General features: G+C 48.5%; 1 protein-coding gene across 2 annotated transcripts; it reads right to left on the reverse strand.

The window, feature by feature from the left end:
* Positions 1-746: 746 nt before the first annotated feature.
* TMPRSS9 (transmembrane serine protease 9) lies at positions 747-24,776 on the reverse strand. 2 transcript variants are annotated; one of them, XM_041469419.1, is made up of 20 exons: positions 24,685-24,771; positions 18,476-18,627; positions 16,597-16,742; positions 14,700-14,827; positions 14,232-14,299; positions 13,626-13,801; positions 12,469-12,510; positions 11,303-11,474; positions 10,812-11,086; positions 10,459-10,595; positions 8,943-9,258; positions 7,987-8,158; positions 6,303-6,574; positions 5,470-5,606; positions 4,617-4,974; positions 4,411-4,527; positions 3,597-3,768; positions 3,019-3,284; positions 2,343-2,479; positions 747-1,864 (listed from the first exon to the last, which is right to left on the reverse strand). In XM_041469419.1, the coding sequence occupies exons 3-20, from the start codon at positions 16,712-16,714 to the stop codon at positions 1,703-1,705; spliced, it is 3,225 nt and encodes a 1,074-aa protein (XP_041325353.1). In that variant the 5' UTR covers positions 16,715-16,742; positions 18,476-18,627; positions 24,685-24,771; the 3' UTR covers positions 747-1,702. The 2 variants fall into 2 exon arrangements, with proteins under 2 accessions (XP_041325353.1, XP_041325354.1); XM_041469420.1 differs by lacking the exon at positions 18,476-18,627 and having other exon boundaries at positions 24,685-24,776.
* Between the last annotated feature and the right edge of the window lie 2,487 nt (positions 24,777-27,263).

Here is a 27,263-nt window from a genome sequence, read left to right on the forward strand (position 1 = left end):
GAATAAAGTGTGTTGTGTGGCTGTAATATTCTGTAGTTTCTGGTTTGGCTCTGGCACAGATATTCCATCTTGGAGCCTATATCCTAAAAATAATTTTTTTGAGGGAGGAGCATGTCTGCAACAGGGAATGTTGGTCTGCTTTGGGGCACAACTCTATTTTTGTGCTTCCACACTGCTCCTAAAAAGGTGGGTTCGTGCTGCGTGGTCAGCAGTGGATACAGCAGCTGCAAAAGGAGAGTGTTGGAGATCAGCAGTGCCCATGTTGGTTTTTTTTAATCCTTTCTTTTGAAGCACTTCTGTATTTTATGAAAGATTGTATGGTTTGGTAGACACAGAGACAGACTGGAAGAATGACATCTCCGCACCTCCTAGGACATTCACTGGGATGTGGTGGAACCTAAAGTGTTCTCACACCAGGTAAACTATGAGGAGATATTTGGGAATTTGGACTTACTGAAACTGGAGATTCCTTTCTAGACTGTAAGAATGACTACTTGAAAATAAAGTGCTTTCAGACATGTTTGCTTAGGGGGCTTTTTACTTTTCTTTATGGTTGTATGAATTCTGTGGTGCTGGCTGTCGGCAGTCCCATTTCATTCATGGGAGTGTCCCACAGGTGTTTTAGTCATGAATCTGAACCCATCTGGAGCTGAGCCATGCCTGGGATCCAGGTCTCCCACATAGATGGTGCTCTGTCTCAGAAAGTTGTAGATCTTGCTGCCAGCTGGGTTGGGATGGAGGAAACCTCTTGTTATGCCCAGATGCAGAACTTAAAGCACCAAAAATGAGGAGGGGGTTTGGGGTACAAGCAGCTGTTCAGTTTTGGTAGCTGAATCGATGGGGTCATGCGTAAGTTTGCTCTGCCCAGGACTCAGTACGTGAGCTCTGCTGCAGTTCTTTGCTTGTGAACAAAGTTGTCTATGTGTCTTATCCCGGCTGGTAGGACTATCTCAGCACTTAAAATTTTTCCCACCTAGCTTAGCCAGACAGTGGTCTGTGTGGCCATGCCTTAATCTTTCCCGGTGGAATCACCAGTTACCTAATGCTAAAGGAGGTGCGGGGGGATGTGTGAAAAGCCCCTCCTTACACTCTGCTACAGGTCTGGGCCTGTGCAGTCTGAACTCCCCGGTGTTCTAGTCCTGCGTTCTCTTAGGATCAATTGGTGGGCCAGGAGGTCATCCCTGAGCTCTCTAGTGCCACACACTAATTGGAAACAGCATCACACCCTTCCTAAAAGCCACTGCACAGCACAGTGGCTCCATCAAGTCAGTGAGGTCTGAAACTTTTACAAGGCATAACTTTGGGCCAGGGCAAAGGTCACGAGTCTGTTGGCTTGGCCATGGGATGACAGCTCATAGGCAGGGCTCAGCCAAACTCCATGAATCTTTGGCAGATGTTTCCGGAACCCATCCAACTAGGAAGGTCATGTCTTAATGTGCAGTATATTTGGCCAGGTCTTAAGATGGGACAGGCTTCATTTATTTGTAGAAAAGGTTTAGAATTTGTACCTTTCTATGCAAAGCAGTTATCAAATGCCTTGATAACAACCAGCAGGTCACACAACACGCATTTGCTCAATACCTGCAAGGCTGTCTTCACCGCTTTGCAGCATCAGAAAAATGTACAGTAGCTGAGAGGTTAGTGCATCCTCTGGCAGTTATTCCTCTCATTCATTGCCTTCCCTGAGTGGTGAAATGCAGTTTCAGAGCTTGAGGTTCTGCACAATCCAGCCTTGGACAGCTGTGACTTTGGTGTAGACACCAGGGAAGTATGGCCTGGCACAGCCATAGCCCCAGCTTGTGATTCCTGCTAGAAACCACTTCCCTGAAGGTTCTCTACATGCCAGGGGCCCACCTGCATCACCCTGCAGAGAGAGGAAAAAGATCCAGTATCAAGCCACGAGCAGTGCAGTTCCCCCAGCCATGAAATGTTCTTTCTCTCTGGGGCATGAGCATTTGCTGTCCTGTTCCCCACTTCCCCAGGAGCCCCATTCCAAGCTGGAGGACTGCTCAATGATGTACCTGCATGAACGATCTGAAGCTGGGGTTCTGGAACATAGAAGAGTGTGTTTAGGGGTACAGTAGGGTCATGGAACAAGCTTCATGTGGTCTTTTGCTTAGCATTACCTCTCTGTGTATTTCCCTGACCTGTCACAGGTTGGTGGGGCAAGCAGCATGAGGTGTATGCAGGATGGACATGGATAAAAGCAGCAGCCAGTTGATGGATGGACAGACATCTGAGCTAGGGGAGGCAGGGCAGGGCCCTCCTGAGAGAATACAGTCTAGGGACTTGGCATAAGTTTGCTCTGTCCCAGTCACAGCATTTGCTGCTCTTGCACTCACTGAGCAGCTGTCGACGGTGCCCTGTGGGAAACCAGCACACAGCATCCTGCTGCTGATCTGGACAGGGTAGAACTTTTTGCAGGCCTGGTCTCCGATCATGTTCACTGCTGCTTTTTGCAGATGCTTTGACATGAGGCCTGAGGAGAGACAAGTATTGCTGTTAGCTGGGTGAAGAGCACATGAGAAACAGCAGTATGTGAAATGGGGTCTCTGCAGCCTCACTTGTTTGCCAGAGGGAGAGACCTGCTCTGGGAAAGTGAGTCACCTGGTTCAGCAGAGCAAACTGCAGAAGGTCCCTTGGGTGTATCGTTTGTCAGGCAGCTTGGCTGACCAGACACAAATGGTATTGGGGTGGTCCTTGTACAGCAGGAGCACAGCTGGAGCAGCTGCTGTGGAGGTGGAGAGCACAGTGGCTGGCATGTGGAAAGCTTGGGAAAGCTTCAAGAGGGAAGAGGTGTGATAAAAGGGAGGAGCAGTGTGCATGGCAGCTGGGAGGAGATGGTGGTGGCACCAGGCCTTGCCCAGCTTGGTATCCTCTGCAGCATATGGCCTAGGATGGGAGTGCTTGGGGTAGTGGTGTGGGAACTTAGATGTTTGGGCTTGCAGTGTTGCAGTGTAGGTGGCCAAGCACTGAACTTGGCCATCATGGTTGGGGGGGGCCGTCTTTAGCCAGTACCTCCTTCCTTTGTGGAGCCCCAGCCTGTGATGAAGCATCTGGCCCCTTCATGGAAGATGTGAGAACTGTCTGGGAGGCATATAGGTCTGATGGTGCTGGTGAACACGACAGGTGTGCTCAGTTCCAGTAGTGCCACATCATAGTCTAGGCTGTAGACGTTGTAAAAAGGGTGTTTGTAGATACGAAATATTTTCTCCATTTTGCCATCGATGCCACTCAGGAAAGGTGTTCCTAGATAGGCCACCCACATTTTGGGGTCACTGTAACTGCAGAAAGACAGCAAACCTGGCTGTTAGGAGTATAGCCTCACAAGGAGGGCCATCCCTCCACTTGTGGGGCTGGCCACACCTTGGGAGGTCAGGACCCCTGTCTCCAGTACCAGTGGGTGTACTTGGGCTTTGTTCCACCCATTCCTTCTCACACTCACCTCTAGGGATATTTCTCTGATAGGGGGTGTGTGCTTCCTGTGGGGTACAGCATGCCAGCCAGGTGCTGGACCACGAGGGAGGGGAACAGCAGGTTGGCTGATGGGACTGAGGCAAGAGCCAGCTGACTTAACTAGCTTATCTCAGACTTACATGTCAAAGCAGTGAGCTGCAGAGAGCAGCCACCGGTCAGCAATAAGGACAGCCCCACACTTGTGCTCCTTCCGTCGAAGCCAGAGACTGACTTGCCAGGGCCATTCTCCTCGAGCTGCACTGCTGCCACCCACGATCTTGCTAAAGGCCAGAGCCGTTGTTGAGCCACAGTCTGGAACACAGGAGGAAGCACCATGGTTTTAAATAACCATAAATTAAAGGAATGACTTCCTGCCTTCCATAACCTGTGCTGTGGGACAGCCTGCTGGAGGAGCACGTTCAGGACAGTAGAATGTGAATGAATTCAGTTCACCCCGCTGAGGCAAGTCTTGACAGACAGGGTATATTTTGCAGACTTGTTATCACAGATCACACCTTCCATGGATGAGGTATGCGAGGAGCAGGTATTTGGATGGACTGGTTCAGCTATCAAACAGCAAGGAATGTGCAGCCCGAAGGGCAGTCCCAGGGATGCCAAGACACTTTCTGGGCTGCCAGGTTGTGCAGGCCCGTCTTGCCACCTTGTGCTACCAGACTGACTGGCCAAAAGGCCTGTGTGCTGGGAAATGGGTTCTAATGTCTATAGCAGAGTAGAAGAGGCTGCACTTTCTGGCAGTAAATTTGGACCCAGCTCATCCAGCTTTATCTTGTTTTAGGCTCTGGCAGAACAAGAACGATCTGGACCCCAGTGGGCTAGGCCCCCAGTATATGGACCCAAGACAGCCAGTGTGAATATGGTGGGTACCACTGTGGAGGAGTCCAGGTCATGTACAGCACAGCTGGCAGCAGCCACGGGCTACAGAAGAGAACTCACCACAGTTGTGCTCGTCGAAGCCGTTGCTGCAGTCCACAACACCATCACATTCAGGATTTTCTTTTCCAATACACACCTTGCTGGAACACTTGAAAGTGAGGCTGGTACAAGGCACCACTGGAAGGCAATAACCCATGACCTGCTCAGTACTCTATATGCTGGAGGCCTCCTGCCAACATGTCAATGCCATCAGTTATCAGTTTTACCTGGGGTTTGGGTAGGCTTGGCAGTCTCGGTCGTTCTCAGAGCTGTGGAGGTTTCACTCATGGTTGTACTCCTCTTTGTCCCCAGGGTGGTTCTGCTGGCTGGACCTGCAGCCATTGTGCTGGGCTGGATAAAAATGGCTGTGGTAGAAGTTCTAGGGATGGCTAAACTGGAAGGGATGCTTGTGCCACCACTGGGCAACTGGGAGATGGTGTCCAGGATCCAGTCTGTGAGTTTGGTAATTCTGGAGTACACACCAGGTCTCATAGCCTGGGCACAACCAAATCCCCAGCTCACGATGCCAGCAAGGTAAAACACTCCTGGGGTCACCTCACAGGCCAAGGGCCCACCTGAATCTCCCTGCAGAAGAAGCAAGGCAATAGATGCTCAGTCCAATCAGGTCTGCCCCTCAGACACACCAGAAGAACTTAACTACCCCCAACTCTTCTTTCTCCAGCCCTGTGGGCCTGTCTGCTGTCACGCAGTGTGTATGCAGGGCATGAGTATGGAGCAGCTGAAGTTAGGGTCAGTGGCTCAACCTGGCTCCTGTCAGCACCTTTCCACAGCTGCCACCGACTGCCACTGACTCACTGCCACAGGAGGAGACCTGTGTCATCCAGATTTGTCTGGCCAGAGTGGTGGGATGTTGGTTTAAGTCATTCTCAACTTGGTGGAGCTTTATTTACTTTTCTGAATTTCCAAAGTAGCGGGCTGGGGTTTTTTGTGCTCAAGTGCATGTGAATTGCACAGATGGATTACAGCAGCTCAGTAAATATTTCACAAGGATCTGCTGAAGGCAAAGTTAGCCCAGCTTTCTAGAACAACCTACAGAGTAGAGAAATCCCACACTTTTACCTGGCATGAGTCTACCATCCCCTCCATGAAGCCAGCACAGATCATTCGATCAGTGAGGGAGAAGTTGTAGAGGAAGTTGCAGGTGTTCTGTTCTATGATGCCCACAGATGCTTTCTGCAGGATCTCGGGCTTGGTGTCTGCATGAAAACCACAGAATTGGTGAGTGCAGCAGAGGGAAGGAGCTAGCTAATGGCTTTTAGACTGACTTAACACATATTTTGGGAAAATAGGTTCCAATCCCACATGGCAATTGAGTCCTATATAACCTATATAACCTGTTTTCTCTGCAGCCCTGAAGCTTGTGGCTCACCTCAGGGTGCAGTTTTGTGTCTGTGCTAGGGATTCTGCACAGTTTTTGTCCCATGCTCATGAGTTTGTGGGCTTGTCAGCTGGACTTCTTTGGTAGCACATGTGCCACTCTCAGGCCTTCTCCCTGTATCTTTGCTTATGCAAAGGTGTTGCTTGGAACACCTCTGTGACTGAGAGTGGCTGCTGTGGCTGACATACCATCCTGCCAGAGCTGCAGCAGGCTCCGAGGCGAGCGCCTGACATGGTAGAGCTACTGAGGGCAGTCCAGCAGGTTTCTCCTGGTTCCCACCAAGCTGCTCTCTCCATTTTCTTCTTTGCTGGTGACTCCTAGGTAACTGTGGCTTAAGGTAGTGCTCCGTGTGCCTTTATTTTTGCTAACTCTTGTGTTTGTCCGTTCCTGACTGTCCCTGTTACTGACCCCTGTCCTATACATTCCCAGGAATGTGGGTCACAGTGGCATGGGCTTTGCTGCTCAGGGTATCACTGCTCCAAGGCAGAACAGCAGGTATTGCATTACTGCTTACCATTCCCTTCCTGGAGGTCACCCCATCCAGAAATGAGACACTTCTTGCCAACAGGAAACTTCTGCATGGCAACTGGGAGGCACACGGGCTGTATGTATTTGTTGAAGACAAGAGGTCTTGCCAGTTCAAGTACAGCCACATCAAAGTCCAGAATCATGGGGTTGAAGAGGGGATGTGGGATCACTCTTGTTACATTGACTTTCACTGCATTCTCATCTGTTCCATTTATTGATGTTGTTCCCACATGGGCTTCAATCTCTTCTGGCATTGTCCTGCAAATACATAAACTTAAATGTGCATACTCACACACTTATCCCTGGCATGAATTCTGACATTAAAATTACAGACAGCTTCACATGATCAGCATGCAGCAGAGCAGCCCTGCTAAGTCAGGCCCAAAGAACTGTTTCCAGCAGTGGTACCTGTTGGATATTATCTGAAGAGCAAATAAACATGTAATAATAATCCTCTCTTCACCTCCAGAAATTTGTGATTTCAGGAGTGTTCTGGCACACAGGTGGTGCCCCTGTATGCAGTAGGTCTTGCTGGATTTTTTGGTTTTATTTGGATTTTTCTAAAGTTGTGTTTTATTCTTTTTTTTTTTAACCCCAGGTGAATTTTTAATATTCAGCTTAATGACATTTCTTAGAAGAACTTTTGCTTCCTTTTGATTGTTTTCTACCTGCTCTTGGTGATTGGTATCTTAAAAAGACAGTCAAAAGGCATTCCCTAAACACTTTGTACCCTTCATTATTGTACAGTCCCATCAAACACTGCCTTCCCATTAGTTGGTTTTTTCCCCAGGTCTAGTCTGATCTATTTTGTTGTGCTTCCTATGATGCTGCTCCACACCCTGCTCATCTCTGAGCCTTGTGAACACATTCACACAGTGTTACTCTTGCCCTCCCTGTGATGCTGGAGCAGTTGGTGTGCTGTGCATTACCAGCAACATCCCGCTCATCTCCCTTGTTTTTTACTGCATTCCTGTGCTCATTAACTGCCCCTGCCACAGGATCACTGCTGTCAGGGCAATATCCACATGTTTCTGGTTTCTTGTTTTGAACTGCAACAGCTGATAGAGACTCATCCTCATTCACAAATGGACAGCACTGCTGGTTTTGCTGTGTACCTCATTTCACACTTGCCTACCTTGCAGTTCATTTGCTCCTTTATTGCTCAGCTGTTTAATGCATGAGGTTGTCTTAAAATCCTTCAGAGTTAGTAACCCACCTTTTCTGCTTCCAGGAATTTATTCTTGACAAGCATTATCTTGTGAGTCTTTAGGCTACTTATAAACCTGCGCTTGGGTTCTTGCAATTTAACAGAACTATGCAGGATTGAACTCACCATTTTCCCTTTACCAGCTGACCATGTGTCTCTATTTCACATATTATAGACAATTTTTTTAGGTTAAGTTTATTAAAGAAACTCTCTTGTGACACTTTCTTCCACTCCTTTTAGATATGTTGTCCTTTCTCCCTGATTAGGCTGCTTTAACCTTCCTCTGCCTCATTCCAACCTCCCCACAAATTTCTTTTTGCTATGAATGTCTAGTTATAGCAAAAATTAACGTTCAACATGTGTTCTTGATTTCCATTTCTTGGCTCCACTGCCACACTGTGGGTTTGGCTGCTCTGTACTGGTGGGCAGGTGAGCTGGAGCAGGGACAGGGATGGGCTCTTACTCATTGAAGCAGTGAGCTGCTGACAGCAGCCAGCGGTCCCCAATGATGGTGGCTCCACAGAAATGTCTGGAGTCTTCCTTCAGGCTGACTTGCCAAGGGATCTCTCCTCTGGAAGCATCTGTTCCTCCCACAATCTTGCTGGGTTTAGAGAACCCGGGTCGCCCTCCACACTCTGAACAAAAATCAAAGCATGACTTGTGAGTATTCCTAGCAGAAAACAAGCAAGGAAAGACTTTGCTCTTTCTAACCTTAGCAGGGACAGGTTAGGCCTGAGGCGTGAGATATCTGCCCAAGCCCTGCTGGCTGATAGTGGCAGTGGCCATGTACAGCTGGACTTTCACACAAACTGCTGTTCTGCATCTTGCTCTCAGCAAGTCGTGAATCCTGGGCCTTTCTTGAAGGCAGAGTAATCAGCAGCTCCATGCCTCTAAGCCTTGACATTCCAGATAAAAGTTTATTCTAGATTTAGAAAAATACCCTTCATTTGCATCTCCTTGCAAAGCTGCTGGGAGCACTCCTTGGAGTGAACAGGTCATCCTGCAGACACTTGCCCTCCTTCCCTTCAGGGAGCATTGCTGCTGTGAAGGGGCAGCCATCAGTTTTGAACTGCTGGGAGCTCCTTAGGTGGCAAGCAAAAAGTAAGTGATCAACAGGTTAAATACTGTCAGATGCTGCTGTGCCTTAGTGACCTGTTCTGGGCCTGCCAGAGCAGACCAGTTACACAGCAAGATTACACAGTCACAAAAGCAAAGGAGTGCAAGGAACTGCAGAGGTACTGAGTGACTTTGCCAGGTTGCTCTGGACTGAGCTAGGGCAGCCATATAGTGTCATTTGTACCTTAGCACTTCAGCAAAGTTGTGTGGCTCACCCTACACAAGGTCAGCTTAGGTTAGCGGAGGAATGAACCTGATGTTTGGACATGTACCTGCCAGTCTGCCTGCTGTGGGTGCTCATACCTTGTGGTCCTGCTGCAGTCACTGGCCTGCTGGCAGCTGGGGCTAGTGAGGTGGTTGAGGTTGCTCTGGTGGTGGTGTTGACCTCTTCAGCACTGACCATGTCACTGTTAGTCCTGAAGTGCACTGGAGGAACGGTATGGGCTATGGAGGTAGGGAAGGCAGAAATAGCATCCAAGATCCAGTCTCTGAGTTTGGTAACACGTGTGTAAACGCCAGGCCGCCTGGCTTCAGCACATCCGATACCCCAACTCACAATTCCCGCCAGAAAAAACCTGCCAGATGGTTCTTGGCAAACCAGAGGCCCACCAGAATCACCCTGCAAGAGAAAGCAGACGGTGAGCTCTCCCTGGGGATGCACTGAGCTTGCCCTGGCCACCCTCAGCATCCCTCTACCAGCTGGGGTCTCTCTGTCCCTATATATCCTAGCTCACTTCATATTTGCTCCAGCCTAGTGATGAGTGGAGTATCTGTGTGCTGGCCTTTGGGTGTTCCTCTGGGCACGCTGTCCTGCTATTACACAGAAGCCTTGTGCCCTTTATATTCCAGAAGAACAGAGGACACAATCTGTAAAATCTAGGATTAAGCATTTCTACTGCTTTAATAATTTGTAAAACCTCATAAAGGTTAATCCTAGCAGCCCATACACAACCAGATGATGGGTGTTCATTGCCTGATACAGAACCCAGGGAGACCACATTAATGTTTGCATCAGGTTTTCTTGATGTCAGAAGTGGTTCATATCTTGGTTATTGTGGGGCCCTGTGACTATTATTGATGTACATATGGTGTCTGTGAAGCTGGTTATGCCTTCTGGGGATGAGATTGCTCTAGATCAGTAATTAATAACCAGATGGGTCATGTTCATCACACAACCTTGAATCATCAATTCTTGGCCCCTTCTCTGGTGTTTGTGCTGTATTTGGTGAAGAAATACGAAGCACTACCACCAAAAAAGTGCATATTTGTTTAGCTGGTTTCTGTTGGTTTGAATGTTCCTGCCAAACCACAGAGACAGACCTGGAAATCACAGTCCTCCTCCCGCATCACAGTTCTCCTCTCTCCACACTATCAAAGGCAGGCCTATCTCCAGATGACCACTTGCAGTTCCAAGATGAATAAAGGCTAACTAAAAAACCACTCTGTTGTTCACCAAAAACCGTTGTGTATGTTTTAATTTCCACTGCTGCCCTTTGACCATCTGGATTTTTATCTGAAGACCTGTGTGGAATATCGGTAGGGCCAGCCCTGACAACAGCTCAGGAAGACGAGAAAAGTAGTTACTTAGCTGAAAGAGCCCCCTAAACAACAGTGCCCCGCTCTAAACAGCAGAGAACATATCCTCATTTGTGTCTTCTGCAGTCACTGATCTGTGCTTGGGTCCAAGGCAGGGCCTCAAACCTCAATGGGAAACAGTGACTATAGTGTCAGTTCTGCTTCTTGAAGTGTCACTTGGTGCATACTGGGAGGGAAAAGCCTTATGTGGGCAGGTGTGCCATCTTCTCTGGGCAAAGCTTACCTGGCAGGAGTCAACCTTCCCCTCCAGGTAGCCAGCACACATCATCCTGTCTGTGAGGACATGGCTGTAGAGACTGGAACACAGGTTCTGATCTAGGAGCTCCACTGTTGCCTTCTGCAGGAACTCAGGTTTCACCACTGAATGAGAAAGACACAATTGTGAGCTCAGTGCAGGAAGCCCTGCACAGGATCAGCAGCTCAGGGTACAGCCCACCTCAGCCGGCCAGAGCAAGGTCCAAGTTCCCTTCCCCAATGCCTTCTGCTCCACTCACACCCCACCATGTCTTCTCTGCTGCCTTCTGCTCCACTCACACCCCACCATGTCTTCTCTGCTGCCTGCCATGCTTTGCTTACAGAAATCCTCCTTGAGGTAGCCCCAGCCAGAAATAAGGCACTTCTTGCTGGTGGGGAAGTGATGGCCAGCATCTGGCAGGCACACGGGCTGGATGTACTTAGTGAAGGTCACAGGTCTCTTCAGCTCCAGCACGGCCACATCATAGTCAGCTGTGTCAGCGTTGTAAGAGGGGTGTGGGATGATCTGTGAAATGTCCATTTTCACTGCACTGCCATCAGAGCTTCTGAGGGAGGTGGTCCCTATGTAAGCTGCCCACATGGCTGGGTCCTGAAACCTAGAGGAGAGACAGTGGGAGCCATGTGAAGCTGCAGCCACAACATTGTCCTGCAAACCCAAGCTGCCTGCTGCCCATCCTGCCATCCAGTCCAGAAGTGATGGAAACTCCTCATTCTCCCCGTGGTGGGGCAGAGAGGTGCAGTGGGAGCTTGAGCAGATACAGCAGCTTTTGGAACAGGGATGGAGGGTGGAAAGTGGCGTGACTGAAACTTACTCAGTAAAGCAGTGAGCAGCAGACACCAGCCACTTCTCTGTGAGGATTGCAGCGCCGCAGAAGTGCTCATTGTTCTCTCGAAGGCTGACTTGCCATGGGAACTCCCCTCTGGATGCCTCTGAGCCTCCAACTATCCTGCTGGCAGTCTGCATGGCAGGGCGACTCCCACAGTCTGAAAGGGAGAAGAAAGTCAGTGCATCAGGATCCTGCTACTGCACCCTAGCAACACGCTCTTGGGGGCAAGTGAGAAAAGCTGCTTCAGCTTTGTGTGTGCTGTTGGCATATGCTCAAGCAGCAGGGTGGTACTTGGGATGGCACAGAGCAGCCTTTAAAGCCTTTAACCTGCAGGCTTGGGAAGAGCACCACAAAGCACAGGGCCATCACAGCATCCTCCCTGAAACTCTTCTGGAGCAAGAAACAGTAGAGCAACATCCTGACTAGTTTGATGAGCTCAGCTACTGCCTTGTGATAAGCTTCCAGCAGCCCATGGGCATGTGGCTCTTGTCCATTGTGCCAGCCTACCAGCAAGGTGGACTTTGTCACAACCCATCACAGTGGACGGGACCAAGGTGTTTCCAGGACACAGTGTCCCTCATCTCGATGCAGCCATTTACCATTGGCTTGAAAAGTCATATCATATCCTTGGCTGTCTTCAGTGCCTGAGAGCCACTGGTGTCCCACTTGTTGAGGTCTATCAACAGTAGGTTGTGGCTGGCCTCTGTGTCCAGGAGACCTGCTGTGGGAGATTCAGCACAGCCCCTTCCATCAGAGGCATCAGCACAGCCTGTTTGGCTGTCACATTCAGGGCTTCCTTTTCACATACTGGGTGTTGGAGCAAGTGACTGCCTGTGTCCCAAGGGCAGCTCCCTGGGGACAGCAAGGCTTGAGTCACTCATGTCTTCTGCAGTCCACACAGCAACTCTCCCCTGGCTTGCCCAGGGGCAACCACCACTGTATCCTTGTCCTTCTGCTCCCTGGCTGCCCAGAGTCCCTGCAGGATGGTGCTGGGAGCAGAGCTGCAGCTTCTTTTGAGCTTGCAGGCCCCTGGGCCAGCAGGCTGTGAACAAGACGGGGCCCAAGCCTGTGTCTGTATCCAGGCTGCCGATGAGGAAGAGGAGGAGGAGGCTGCAGACAGCAGGTGATTCTTCCTGCTGCCTGGCTCTTACCTGATTTCAGTCCAGGTCTGTGGGAAGAAACCTTGTTGGGACCTGGGACAGAGAAAGGAATCAGGATCAGCAAGGGCAGGGCAGCCCAACCTCAGGTCCTGGAGATGTGTTCCTGGGCTGGGGCTGCCACGGCCTTTGCTGCATCTTCCTTTCCTGCCAGGTGATCTCTTTGCCCACCCGTGGCCACTGTGAGGCAGGGCCCAGGTCCCTGCTGGGGACGCCTGCTCTGCCACGGGGCAGGGGAGGTGCAGCCCCCTTCTCCCTTGCAGGCTTTGGGGTGACTCCATGTGCAGAGAGAAATTCCCAAAAGCTGCCTCTCAGGAGCAGATGGGGCTGAAGCTATGCAAGGCTGTTTGCCTAAAGCCAAGGGGACTCTCAGCACCTTCATGTGGGCAGCACAAGGTTCCCAAAGATCCAGGGATCCTGCCCGTTCTGGCAGAGGGTGCAGAGGGACCTGCAGAGGAGCTCACACCTTCATGTCTCCCAAGCTCATGGGTTATTTTTAATTGGCTGGACCTGGAGTTCTACGGTCACATGCAGCTGCACAGTCACAGAAGGAAAGGAGAATTTCTTAGCAGGTGGTTTCAGAGAGTAATTCAAGTATGAGAAATAGCAACCTGAGCTGTAGTTATTGCTACAGCTCTGAGGTCTGCCTAAGGGCTGCTGTGCACAGGTAGGTACAGACAACCCAGCCATTAACCTTCTGGAGCTTAATCCCCTGTCCTGCAGACTGACTTCAGGTGCTGCAAGAAAAGCCAAAGCAGTTGCAATTTATGCTTTAGGTTCTGTCATTGCTGTGGGCCTCTCAACCTGCTCTTGCAGTGCAGAGCAGCTGGACAGCATTAGTGTTGGAGGGGTATCTGGGAACCCACAAATGTCTCTTAAGCTGACAAGATCTAGGCTGGTTTCTGCTGCTGTCTGGTGAAGCTGGAGCAGCTGGGAGCCAGGCAGATAATTTTATTGGTTTGCTGGGTGCTTGCCAGCACCCCAATTTCTAACACTGCTGCTGGGCACAAAGCCTTGACTGGACATGCAGAGCTAAAGCCCTGCAGCAGTTTGGCTGACTAATGGTGGCTGGGCTCTGTGCCCTTGGGTGCCAGCAGCCCCAGCACAGGGCACCCTGCTCTGCCGGCCCAGCAGTGGCACGAGGGCCATACCTGTGAGAGAAGCTGAGGAGATGGTCCCATAGGCAGCTAGGGAGAAACCCTGCTTGTGCAGGGCAGCTGCCAGCCCATGCCTGAAAGCCTCCTCCTCCAAGGTAGAGCTCAGGGGCTGGGAATCCTGGGGGGTGAAGAGGAGGCGGAAATGGACGATCACACTGGAGTTTCCATTCCTATTGGGAGACAGAGAATTAAGGGGGACCTTGGCTTCATGATCAGTCCAAGGGTCAGGTTCCTATGCTAGCTGTCTACAGGGAACTCAAAGGAAACAAATCTTAATATTTTGATTCTTAATAATTTAAAGTTTCTCTGGAGATGTGCTCTGGGTTGAAGTGGTCATTTGATTTTTTTTTTTCCCCTTTGGCCCAAAGCTGTGGTTGAAAAAAATTGTTTTCCTCTGCCTTTCTGACTGCATTTTGAAACGAACAAATCCAGAACATTGTTGCAATCCCAGATGAAAATCCAGCCTTGACCAAAAACCAGTTTTTCTTTGTACGAGCTTTGAACAAGAGCACAGGTATGAGTTCACCTTCTTGAGGTGAGGCTTGTCAGAATTCTCTGAAACATGAGCTGCAGGATCTGCAGAGATAGCTGCCTACCTACCTGTAGCCCAGGATGGTGCAACCAGTGCAACTCCAGTTCAGCTGGGAGTCCTGGAGACTGGATAGAAACTGCAAAGCAAAGAGTGATGGTCACACCCTTACTGGACCCCAAGGAGGTGGGAATAGACAATGCCTGGGATTTTGCTGGAATGTGGAGCTGTAGATGCATGGTCTTTTGTCTCTGTAAGCAGAAGCACCCATGTCTAGCTCATATGTAAACTTTTGCCTACCCTGGCTTTTAGGGCATGAGGTAGTACATCTTTTTTTTTTAGGCAAGGAATAGGCCTGAACACACATTTCCCACTCCACGAATGTCTCTCAGGGCCCTGACAGGGCCTCTCAAAGTGCAGCTCAGCCCCACAGTGCACCCTGCCAATGTTTAAGAAGTCCTAGTTTTCCTCCTTGGCATGGAGATTCTGCTGGTGCAGTATTTCACAAGTGTTTTTCCAGAAGGCCCAGATCAACTCACCAGCCTCTCAAGAGCAGGTGTCAGCACCCTGTAGTAGTCCGAGTTCTCCGTCTGTAAGCTGCTGTTGAATGTGATTCCTTGCAGCTCCACTGTATGCTCAAAGCTGGTCTCTCCTGAGGAATGGCAGGCTGCCAGAAAGGGAAGGTGTCTGTCAGCTTTCCTCACAGCTTTGCAACATGAATATCATAAAGTCCTTCAAACCCCCTGTTTTTAGCAGCTTGACTGTCCCTGAGCATCCCAGCTGCCTTGGGGTGCCCCATAATCAGACTGGGGTCCCCTGCACATGTGCAGTAATAGCATTTTGTACTGAACTTGTTGGAACTTGAAAACAGTAGGTTTTTGTCAAGCCTAAGACAGAAACTCATGAACAGACGGGTACAGTCTGGCAACCTGAGATTGGCCCTTTCCTTGCAGGAACAGTCTTGGGAAGGTTCTGCTGGGTACTGAAGCCACTTCAGAAACTGTGACTGTACAGTGGCATATGTCAGTCATGTCATGCTGGTCCTCACTGGGGTGCTGGCCTGAGGTGGCCATGGGGCAGCAGAAGCAACAGGAGAGATGTGGAAGAGGGAGGGAGATGGTGGCCATGCTCTGGAGTGGGACAGTAAAACAGGCAGTGCTCAGTGGCTGCAAGTGGTCATGATGGGAAATGGCAGAGGCAGCAAGGTACGGTGACAAGAAATTTCAAAGACGCAGAGAGAGATTACAGGACAGAATCATAGAATCATGGAATTGTTTAGGTTGGAAGGGACCTCTGAGATCACTGAGTCCAATCATTTCACCAGCACTGCCAAGGCCACCATTAACTCATGTCCCCTAATGCCATATCTACATGTTTCTTAAGTTGCTTAAATTGCAGGGATGGGGATTCCACCACTCTGGACAGAGTTGCTCTGGGCAACCTGTACTGGGTCTGGACAACCTATGTACTGAACAAATTTTCCCAGTATCCAATCTTAAACTCCCCTGGGCTACCTTGAGGCCTTTTCCTCTTTCCTGTCCTTGTTCCCTGGGAGCAGACCCCAAACACCCCCTGGCTGCCCCCTCCTGTCAGAGAGCTGTGCAGAGCCAGAAGGTTCCTCCGAGCCTCCTTTTCTGGCTGAGCCCCCCAAGCTCCCTCAGTTGCTCCTGGTGCTTCAGCCCCTTCCCCAACTCTGCTCTCTTCTCTGGACACGCTCCAGCCCCTCAATGTCTTTCTTGTTATGAGATGTTCTAAAACTGAACCCTGGATTTGGGGCCTCACCAGTGCCCAGCACAGAGTGACAGTCACTGCCCCGATCCTGATGGCCACACTATTCCTTCAGCAGATCAACATCCCACCCAGCTTGGGTCATCTGAGAACTGACTGAGGGTGCCCTCAATCCCCACTAATAAAGATATTTAACAGGGCTGGCTTCAGAGTGGCCCTGAGGAACACCACTGGTCACCAGTGTCCAGCTGGATGTGACTCCCTTCACTGCCACTCTCTGGGCCTGGTCATCCTGCTAGTTTTTATCCGTTAAAGAGCGCACCCATCCAAGCCATAAGCAGCCAGTTCCTCCAAGAAAATGTTTATGGAAAATGGTGTCAAAGGTTTTACTGAAGTTGAGGTAGACCAGATTCAGACCCTTTCCCTCATCCACTAGGCAGGTCATCTTGTCATAGAAGGATGTCAGATTGGTCAAGCAGAAAAGGAATAGAGCATATGTATCATGAGATGCTGAAGATAAAGTGCTCCAAAGTCACATATTGAGAACATGAGCTGACTACAGCCCTTGTAGTTTTTGTGCATTGTGCAGAAAGGTGTCTGCATTTTGTCCTCAGCAGGAGGATTTTGAGAGTTTTTGCTATAAGCAGTGCAGAGCACTTCTCTTTTGGAACTGATAAACTGAAAGAATGCACCTGGCTGCACACTCACCCAGCAGGATCCCCAGGCAGAGGGCTGTTGTGCTGCCAGCCACGGCAGCAGCAGCGGTTACCTTCCAGCAGCAGGCCCCCAGCCTCCTCCTCTGGGCACCTGGCTTTAGCTGGTCCATGCTTTCTGAGCAGCTCTACAGATGGGCTCTGTGATTAAAAAGAAGAGGAGGAAAATGACAAGACTGGGATGAAATCTGTCATGCCAGCTGTGGTTACCCCAGGAGCATCATTGTCTGCTCCTGCTGGACCATCCCGACCTGGCTATGAAAGACTTGGCATTAGGCTGCTTATATCCCCAAGGTGCATGTTATATGGATTAAAATTCTCTAAGTAATAAACCTCACCCTGGAGTCATTCATGAGGCAGATTGCAGGATGAGGTTTCATATAGCCCAATGCTATTCCACATTTTTTGCAGGAATTCTGGAGGAATTATAAAATCACAGTGAGTGATTTTATTTCCCCCCACTTTACAGCATTTAGCTGAGAGCTCCCAATGCCTAGTAATGCCAGAACAATTAATATGTCCTTTGCTTACAGCTTTGCTGCTACCCTGATGAGCAGATTCTCCTTCCCTGTGGCCAGCATTAGTACTGGTGCTTCCAGTATTTTGCCCCAAGTGGTCCTGTACCAGAAGCAAAACCCCTTCATGTCACCTTTTCTGCCTCCACATTTTCCTTTGCTTGACTGGTTTCAGTATGTCAATGTTTTTTATGCACTGAAGATAAGTTGCTCCAAGTGCGAATTCAAAATGCCAAAAATAGAAAGAATCTCCTTCTTGGTTTTTTTTGGGGTTTTTTTGTTTTTTTTTTTTTTTTTTTGTTTGGTTGGTTTTTTTTTGGGGTTGTTTTTTTTTTTTTTTTCCTTTGTAGCTTTGCTAGTACAAGCCAGACTATATTCGGCCTTTATTTGCACATCATCAACAGCTGGGTGTTACTAGGAATGAAACCAGCCTGTAATATACATAGTTATTACATCATTCAGACAGGTTAGTATCTACAACAAGCCTGATGAGACAAGGAGGGACACTGATTTCCTGTGGTCCTACAATGTATTAAATTACTGTATTAATATTTCTCCCTCATAGGAATGAAGAAGACACACAATGCTGCTGTTCAAACTGGGAGGCTGAAGCTGTCTCAGACAATTTGTGTGGTCAGAGTGGAAATCCACAGAAGTCCACGCCTGTTGGCCAAGGGTCCAGAGCTCCTCAGCTGCAGAGTGAGTTTTTGTTGGGGAACTCAGATTTACAGGAGACACCAGAAAAGCCTTGGCAAGGCACAACCACCTCTCAAATTTCCTCTGTCTTGATATCGACAGCATCAGAAGTACAAAACCCACAGAGCTCTTCCCTCCTCTGTTCCCGAGTCTGCCCTGCTGAGGGACATCCCCGCGGTCACTGCCGACCCTCCGTGCTGGGAGAGCTGGGGCTGCCACAGCAGCGATTCCCCAGCACTCTGAATCAACTGTGACTGCAGAGAAGCTGCAGAGGAACAGCCTTTTCTCATGTAAATGCATCCAGCGATGAAAGGAAGAGGGGAGGAAAGGGACACGGGGAGAAGCAGCTCCCTGTTTCAGAAGAGCTTTTCAGCGTTTTCCAAGAGGCGTCAGCAGCTCTTTAAAGAAAAGCTTCTAGATAAGAGATTTTAGAAGGTCACTCCTTTGTGAGGCAGCAGAGAGAAAGGGGAGAGGAAGGGAGAGTCTGTCCAAGATGCCTCTTTTTTTCTAGCAGACATCCAAATATTCTTTTTCAGCTGTAACTGAGCCTGGCACAGATGGGCACTGTGGCTAACAATATCTCTGTTTGACAATTCAGCTCTGGCTAAGGGGAGACAAGTAGGGAACCTTTTTTCCAGTGGTCCCTGTGGCCTGAATACATACAGATGAGGAATCTCTCCTTCCCTCTTTCGGCAGGTTTTGGAGTCACTGTCCCTCTTGCAGTGTGTTGAATGTGGGCACTCAGAAATCTGGTTCAGGTGTGCTGACCAGTGCAACAGTGGACTTCAGTGGACCTCAAATTAGGACAAATGCATCTGAGGAAAAAAATTTCAAAAATAAAGATTGCAGACATTGCAGACAAAACTGGTTCTGGCTTTTTTTTTTTTTTTTTTTTTTTTTTTGACAATACAATCTTAGTTGCATGTAAAAGTCATACTACAAAAAAAGGTACTTAGAACCCTAGAAAAATGTTTGTATTTGTGATTGCAGAGGAAACTTTCTACTTCCCAAAACAATCAAAACTTGTCTTGGCTCTCCCTTTTAGCATAAGGAAAGTTTATTTTCTTTTGGTGTCAGTGGTGTGAGTTAAAAAATAAGTAAAAGAACATGTAAATGGAAAGCCCATTTTGCAATAGCAAAATAGAGATTACAATTTTTTTTCTGAAAGGTAACAATCATCTATAAATGCATAGTGGCGATCTGTGCCAAGAAGCTACACGCAGTGAAAAATATTGTGACATAAAATCAGAGGAGTGAAAAGCAGACTTTGTTAGTGGGGCAGAAATTGGGAGAGTATTAACAGTCATGAGTTTCCAATAGGAATACTGAGAAGCAAAAGCACATTTATGGCTTTTTTGTCAGCTTATAAACTGTGAGTGGTTATAAAGGTGTGGGGAACTCTGACCTAAGAGACTCCCCACAGCAGTGGGGTGTCTTTTCACTGTTACGTTTTAGCAGAGAAGGCACATCTGATGTGCAGCACAGGGTCAGCAAGAGCTGTCCTGCAGACTGTCACCATCTCTGGCTGTCCCTGAGGATCTGCCACAGGGCGGGGAGTTGGCCACCACCCCTGCTCTGCTGCTGCTTGGCAGCCCAGGGTTTGTTTTTTCCACAGAAGCCTGAATTTTTCTCTAGGGCAGCCTTGAGTCATTCCATAGGATTTCCTTGGGAGATGGCTTTTGTTTCTCAGCTGGTCCAAGTAGGAAAATTGTAAAATATAAAGTGATGTGGTAAAAATATTCCTTTACCCAATTAGCTAAAAAGTCACTAACACCCACTCTTCTTGTTAAAGAAGAAAAGTAGCATGTGAGTGCGTGTGTGTGTGAATGTGTGTGACTATGTGTGAGTGTATGTGACTATGTGTGTGAGTGTGCGAGTGTGTGTGACTTTGTGTGACTCTGAGTGTGTGTGTGTGTGACTCTGTGTGTGTGTGACTGTGTGTGTGTGTGTGACTGTGTGTGACTCTGTGTGTGTGTGACCTCACATGTCTGCGTGTGTGATCTCGTGTGTGTGTGTGCAGGCACAGGAGTGTGTGAGAACATGCATGTGCATGTTGTGGCAAAATCCCCTGCAGGAGCAGCAGCAGGACGAGGCAGGGCCCAGGAGAGGCGCCCAGGCTGTTTGCCCGTGGGCTGGCCACAGCCCCAGCCTCACTGGGGCAGGTGTCTGTCCAGCTCAGGTGATCCCACACACACCTGCAGGGCTGGTCCAGTCTCCAGCACAAATTGTGCTGGTTTTTGTTTCCAGGTAGAAACTGTCTTCTTGCAAAATGCCACAGCTCCTGAGTCTGAAGCACAGTGGTGACCTCCCAGTATTGTGTTGGTGGCTGCCCAGCACAAGGGCTGGTTTTCTTCATTCACCTCCACATAGCCTGGCCTTCTTTCTTCCACTGCTTGCTACTTCCTTCACCTCACTGTGTCTTTGCATTCATGTTTTCACCTCCTGAGGCCTTTTCTTCTGCCTTCCTAGCCTTCTGCAGTCTCTCCCCTGTCAGAACAGGAGTGTTTACACTCCTGTCTTGCAGTGCACTGCCCCAGGCTTCCTCCTGCTCTTCTCCAGCTTCTCCCATTCCCAGTCTGCCAGCCCCTTACCAGCAGCCCTCGACCACAGGGACACAAGCTGAGGTGCCCTGCTCTGAACTGTTGGCCAGAGGAAAGAATGACACAAAAGAAATAGTGGTACCCATGTTTTCAAAAGTCAACTTCATTTACAAACCCTGATGTCCCCCAAGGGACAATGCAAGAAAACCACTGCCCCATCCCCACACAACCCCCCTGATGGCGAGTCTGGGCTGCTCTGGGGTCTTTGTGCTGCATTTCTGTATTCTAGCACGCTTGGTTTCTCCCACACTGTGATGATAAAGGGCAGTCAATATGCTGCAACCATTTGAATAACCAAGTGTTAATGGAACATTTGCTTCATCCCATAATGGGGGAGTGTGGCTCTTAGCACAGCAGAACAGTGTCTACTGAGCTTTCAGACACAGGGGTTGTAAAATAGTCTCATTGTGACCTGTAAATCCTCACCCAGAGACTTTGCAAAATGATGGCACAAGTATGAAAAACATGCCACTTGCTCAAGGCAGACCACAAGCTCAGCAGCAGATCTGCCTGCAGCCTCAGCAAATAATGAGTCTGTGGCCAAAGGCAAATAAAGAACTATTGATTTTATCACTAAGATAAGACTTGTGGCACTTCAGAGGGGGAATACAGCAGAAGCAGGACACCTCTCCAGAAGGAGGTACCCCAAAGTCAGAAAGCAGACTCCAATATGCCTCACTTGGTAGGTTCACAATCCAAAATCACAGCTGCCAAAACAATAAACCTTTGTCACATATATGACACCAAACCATGAGCCTGAGCAGGAGAGAAGACACTTAATTTGCTGTAAGTAAGATGAGAAGCATGACCACAGGAGGTAAGAGATGTGGGTGTACAAACAGATCTGTTGGCAGAGCAAGGTGGTGGGAACAGCCCACCTCAAATATCTCTGTTAAAACGGGGTCAAACCTAGTGATTTTATCCTTACAGCTGAGAATTTAGTTGTATTGAAATGAAGCTCAGAACTTGTGCCAGCAGGTACTGAGAACGGTAGAATACTTTTGTAGGGGAGTGGATTTATAACCAGTGTTATCTGCTGGGTGGGTGGTGGTGCAGTGCGAGGTCATGTCAGTCTGAAGAGGCCAAGAACTCTGTGCCAGCTCACTCTCTCTCTGAGTGGGGCTCCAGAGAAGGGAATGCTGGAATTTATCCCAACATTGTTGCTTCCTGGTGAGCCCATCTATTTCCCCTTAAACCTTCTGATGAGATTATCTTATGTCATGAAAAAAAAAGCCGATGCAGAGACAGCAGCAGCTGGTCAAACAGATAAGAGATGGGTTATGATGACTAGAGCTCTAAGCATCAAAAGCAAACCTTCCCATGACCAGCAGACACAGGCTTGGCTACACAGTTTTCTGTTTTGTGTGACATGAGATTCACCTACCATGACACTGGTTCCCTGGACCAGACAACACTGATTTCTCTGATCCTTTTGCTTTAACCCATCTCCATTTTCTGTAATGGATGTATAGAGCATATCCATGTTCCCATCTCTCTGCAGGTTAACATTTAGAAGCAGTTGTGCTGCATTTAAAAGGCTAAACCCTACTTTCAAGCAGAAAGAAACTCCTGTCACTTAAGAGAATGCAGATTGAGCTGAGGACACCTTTTATTATTAAGGTGAGTGAAAAGCCCTGACACTGCAAGCTCCCAGATCATGCAAGTGAGCAAATCTGAAAGCTCCTGCCACTCAGAGCAGTGAGGATCCCAAGTCCCTGCTCACCTGCAGCACTCATGGAGATGCATCTGGTTCAGCTGTAGTCCTGCTCCCAGCAAGCCAAATGACACTGTGCTGGCCTTGTTTATTGTCCCTCTTGGTCTACAAATGTCTCTCAATTTACAAGTAAGAAGATCCTCTCCCTGCCTGCCAGCTCAGCAGTCTCAGCTGGGGCATGACAGACAAGCTGAGCTCCCCAGTGCTGGTATTGTCACGGGTAACAAAGGCTCTAACATCACTTCCACCTTGGAGACACTCAGCCCTCAGCTCTCTCTCTGGTAACAAAGTACTGGGCAGATTTGTACCTGCAATTACTTCTTAAACTTCTAGCTGTGGATTACACAATAAAATAAAAGCAGCCTTGCCCCCTCTTACCCCCCCAACTGTGCTGGCTTGAAAACTCAGTAGAGATAGTAAATACTGAATACACATGGGGAGTATCCAGTAAGCCAGGAAGTCCATGTTTGTCTGTTACTTTCCACAATAGGAGCACTATATAATTTGATACTTTTCAGCTCATGAATGGCCAAGAAAAAATCTCACATGCTTAACTCATGGCATTTCCTCCACTGACATTCACTCTCCTCCCTTGAACACTGCCTGGCCCAGTGCAGAGGGTGTGGGAGAAATCTTGGTCCCAGTGAAGCTGATGGACATACTGGGACCAGAGGCTCTTGGAGGAACAGGGGCTAAAGTAGAGGTCTTCATTTTGCAAATAATCACATTTTATTCTTTCTTACCAGGTTACATACATTAGAAGCAATGTGTAAATTACATTTTTACCTAGCTTCAGCTGTTATTACAGATTGTCAGGTAGGCATTAAGTGTTCATAGATATGAAATCCCCAAGCTACCCTGAAATCAGTTCTCTGCAATGCATGCTCCCTCAAAGGAAGAATTCACACAGAGAAACCAGCAGGTGATGAACGATATCAGTCAAGCAGCGCATTCCCAGCACCCGAGTCAATGAGAGCCGCAGAGCGAAACTCCCCGTGTACCGACAGAGCACAGCCCCACACTGACCTCCAGCGCCGGAGCGGCGGGACCCTGCCCAGCCCGGACCCCCGGCCTGGAGGCCGCCCCGGGCAGAGGACACGGCACAGCCCGGGGCTGGACACGGCACATCCCGGGGCTGGACACGGCACACCCCGGGGCTGGACACGGCACAGCCCGGGGCAGGACACGGCACATCCCGGCCGATGGACACGGCACATCCCGGGGCTGGACACGGCACATCCCGGGGCTGGACACGGCACAGCCCGGGAACAGAACACGGCACAGCCCGGGAACAGAACACGGCACAGCCCGGGGCTGGACACGGCACAGCCCGGGGCTGGACACGACACAGCCCGGGAACAGAACACGGCACAGCCCGGGAACAGAACACGGCACAGCCCGGGGCTGGACACGGCACATCCCGGGGCTGGACACGGCACAGCCCGGGGCAGGAGCCCGCGCTGGGCGGTGCTGCCGGGGCCGGCCCCGCCGCAGGGACCGCCCTGCAGCTGCACCGGGGGCTGCGCCGAGCTCCTTGCAGGGCAGCCTCGGGGCTGGAAGACAAGTGGGTGTGAAGCAGCGCGACTCTCAAGCCCTTCCCTTCAACCATGGGAACAAAGAACCATCCAGCTACAGAAACATTTATTTGAGCTCAAATGATGGTGCTACTATAAGTCATAAGAGGTTTTTATAAGAGTTTGTCCCATGCCTAGGTCGAAGCTGCTCGCTGCCACGGCTGTTTCACTCTCGTATTTCCTACATTGATAATACTAACTTTTTTCAGCATTTAGGTCTGCATTACTGTCAAAGTTGCACTTTTTGTTCTCCATTAAGTACCCTAAGTTTTCTTTCTAGAATATTTCCTAATTTGTTATAGCTTTCAAATAATATAGACCATTTTCTGCATTTGGTTTCCAAAGTGTTTAAGTAACTAAGATATTTCTCTTAACCAGTACTTTCAGAGAAGAGGGTCTAGAGGTCACTGAATCATGTCAGAATTACATGGAATCAAAAAGCACTCAAAAGCAATCCGGCATTACATAAGGAAAACTACTTAGCCATAAGTGATAAAAGGAAGCACAGGAGTTTTTTTCTATCTTTAAGTCTTTTTTTCTTTCCCACTTTCAATAAACGGTGAGTTGAGCTGTTTTCCCCACAGGCATTAAATTCAGAAATAAGCTGTTTCCTCAGAGCCAGCTAAGCACGAGGGATTTCTCCAAGCATGGGGGAAGAGCCAGCGTGGAGAAGCAGTTTCAAACTCCAGCTTGACTGAAAATCTGCGGGTGCAGGCAGCAAAACTGTCTGACCCTGCTGGAGAAGCAATGAGGAAGAACAGAAGGAGGTGGTGAAGAAGGAGGAGGAGGTGAAAAAAAGAGCAGGAGGAGGAGGAGGAGGGCTGCCGGGCAGGAGGGATCGCGCTGGGACCGCGGGGCGAGGAGCGTCCAGGGGTGGGTGCAGCTGTCGGGAAAGGTGCAGGTTTTTCTCTTCCCATCCGAGCCAAGAAAGCCCGGCACCCCGAAGGAAGTAAAAAGGGCTCCTAAGAAGGAGCGGGGACTCACCTGCTTTGCTTTTCGCGTTGCCGCCAGGTGCCTTCCCCGGCGCTCACCCGCCCGGGCCGGCGGTGGGAGGCACTGCGGGAGCTCCCGGCCGAGCTTAAAGGCGCAGGCTGAGCGACAGGAAGGGTTCAGCCTGAAGAGCGGGTTTGTTGCTTTCAGCGAACTTTGGAATTAAGCAATTTCCACCCCCAGCCCCCCACCGCTGGCTCCCCAGCTGCCTGCGCTGGGAGCTGGACCAGTGATGCCCCAGCTCCTGCCTCTCCGGGATCAGGAGCCATTCCTGCAGTTCAGTACAGCTCCCATCCTCTCCGGCAGCAGGACCTAAAGGAAAGGAGACGCCTGAAGTGGGGTGGTTCATACCTGCATCACTGAATTTCCCCCCATCGGCAGCCCCCACACTGGGGATGATCTCTTAACCAGCACTGGACCATGCACACAGAAACCATAAAGGGAACAGTGTTCCCAAAAAAACGTACTAACTTCCTCAGTCAGACATCCATAGCCCTTCCAGTTCGTACTGTATTTACCATCCTTGTCATCCTATTTATCATCATTTATGTGTTAGAACAGCCTAACAGCCTCACAGGAATGGGCAGGGATTATCCAACATCACACACACGCAGCAGACAGAGTTCCTTGTGCTGAAGTTTATTTAAGCCCACAAGTGACCCTTCTGCCATCTTGAAAAGACAAAAAAAAACAAAAAAAAATGAAAAGCTGAGAACTTGTTTTGCTTTAGTCTGAGTTTTGGCCTGCACAAGTCATCTCTCATCCAAATGCCACTTCTGTCCCTAAGTATCTTCAACATTAGCAGCAAACTCAAGCAGTTCATGTGTTTGGTAGCAAAGCAATGAAAGAACATAGGATCCTAAAATGATAAAATTATCATAGAGATTTCTCTGAAGTTGATTTTGGTTTGAGCATATCCTTTCATTCCTAACATCTGCTGTCCCAAGGATCACTCCAGACTGAGCAACGACAACTGAAATCTGTTTTAGGTTTCCTGCTGAGCATCATTTATAAAGACTTGGCTGGTTACAGAATTACAGACTGGTCTGTGCTGAAAGGGACTCAGAAGGATCATCGAGTCCAACTCTTGAGTGAATGGCCCATATGAGGATCAAACCCAGAACTCTGGTCTTATTAGCACCAAGCCAATAACCAGAAAAATGCTGCAATCTCTGAATCTGAACATGTTTGGCTATGAGTCTGTGAACACCACAAGCAGTTCTTGTCCTTTCAGACAGACTGTGCATCCCTGTGAAAGAGCTGAGGGATTGACATCCTTCTAATGTTCATCAGATAAAGAGTATCTGCACGTATCTTTGTGTGAGTGGAGACAAAAAACTGCACAATCAAAGCCCAAAAGTAAAAAGGGGAGGAGGACTGCAATAAAAGAAGAAGCCAATAAAATTTATCAGTGGTTAAATAAGTAAGAAATTAGGAGCAGCTGTTCCTGCACTCGTGCTGAAGGAGCTGGGAGCAAACACACCAAAGTTAAGTGAGAAGACAAATCACTATGGATGTGATCTCTGGCAGCCAAACTCAGCAGGGGCAGCTGGGACCACCCTTGTCTCTTATGTTTGTTGCACACACAGTCACAGTGTGCAGATAAAATAAATACTGCTCCAAAGCAATATAATCCTCAAAATTTAATAGAACAATCAGGAAAACATTGTGGTGCACTAGAAGGATTTAGATGTCTTTAATAGTATTTAGCTGGTTTGCTACATTTCATGTTGGAATGCTGGAATATGGAATTATTTCCATGGTCAAGAAAATTTCTAGATGCAAAAAACACAGTAAGGAGAAATTTACATGGAAGAATTTCAAAGACCATTCACTTCATTCTGCTTCCCAGGAAGACCCCTTTACTGAGGGCATGGGAAAAATGAACGTGAGTTTAAATGGTTGTGTTCTTTCCCTGTTTGTACAACAAATAAGAAATAGAATGGGGACAGAAACCAGCTTATGAAAACAGTTTAGAAATGAAGAGCTTTTTATCATGAGAACCCCACCCTGACACATCAAGACATGTCACACAGCAGCACCCTTAAAAGACATTTTAAGTGCAGGTTTCCCTGTTTAATTTTATTTTTCTGCACTTGGTAGAGATATTTCTCATTCTTGAAGGGGAAAAAGTATTGGTTGATTTAATTCAATTTAACATCTTGATTTCAGAGTGATAAACTAATCAATATATAAGAGAACATGGAAATTGAAAAAAATGATACTCATACATAACTTTATGAGAGACATTTGAGAATTTTTTTTTCATAAAATTAAATTCTGCACTATTCATTTTAATAAATAGACAAAACTGATGGTTATGTGGCTTTCTTCTGCTAGAGTTTCCCTCTCTCCTTTTTTCCCCTATGGAAATATCATAGAAATATTGAGTGACTTACTAACTTATTAATGAAAATTGTTTGAATTTTGATGGAAGAATTGTTTTGAGACCATTGAGCAACTCTGTAATGGCCACAGAATTGTAAAGGCACAGAATTGTGCCTTTTCTCTATCCCCATCCAGGGGGTACAAAGACACAGAATAAATATACTCTTCATTTGGCCTTCTGAAGG

The sequence above is a fragment of the Pyrgilauda ruficollis genome, unplaced genomic scaffold, assembly GCF_017590135.1.
Source record: "Pyrgilauda ruficollis isolate IOZ18807 unplaced genomic scaffold, ASM1759013v1 scaffold232, whole genome shotgun sequence".
NCBI lineage: Eukaryota > Metazoa > Chordata > Aves > Passeriformes > Passeridae > Pyrgilauda > Pyrgilauda ruficollis.

Bases quoted from the DNA above. Each gene is read 5' to 3' on its own strand.
- TMPRSS9 (XM_041469420.1), bottom strand. From the start codon at position 16,714: ATGGACCAGCTAAAGCCAGGTGCCCAGAGGAGGAGGCTGGGGGCCTGC. The intron at 14,300-14,699 runs GTGAGTTGATCT...TTTGCTTTGCAG, and splicing joins CACCTGCTCTTGAGAGGCTG to TTTCTATCCAGTCTCCAGGA. The intron at 11,475-12,468 runs GTAAGAGCCAGG...TCTCCCTTTCAG, and splicing joins CAGACCTGGACTGAAATCAG to ACTGTGGGAGTCGCCCTGCC.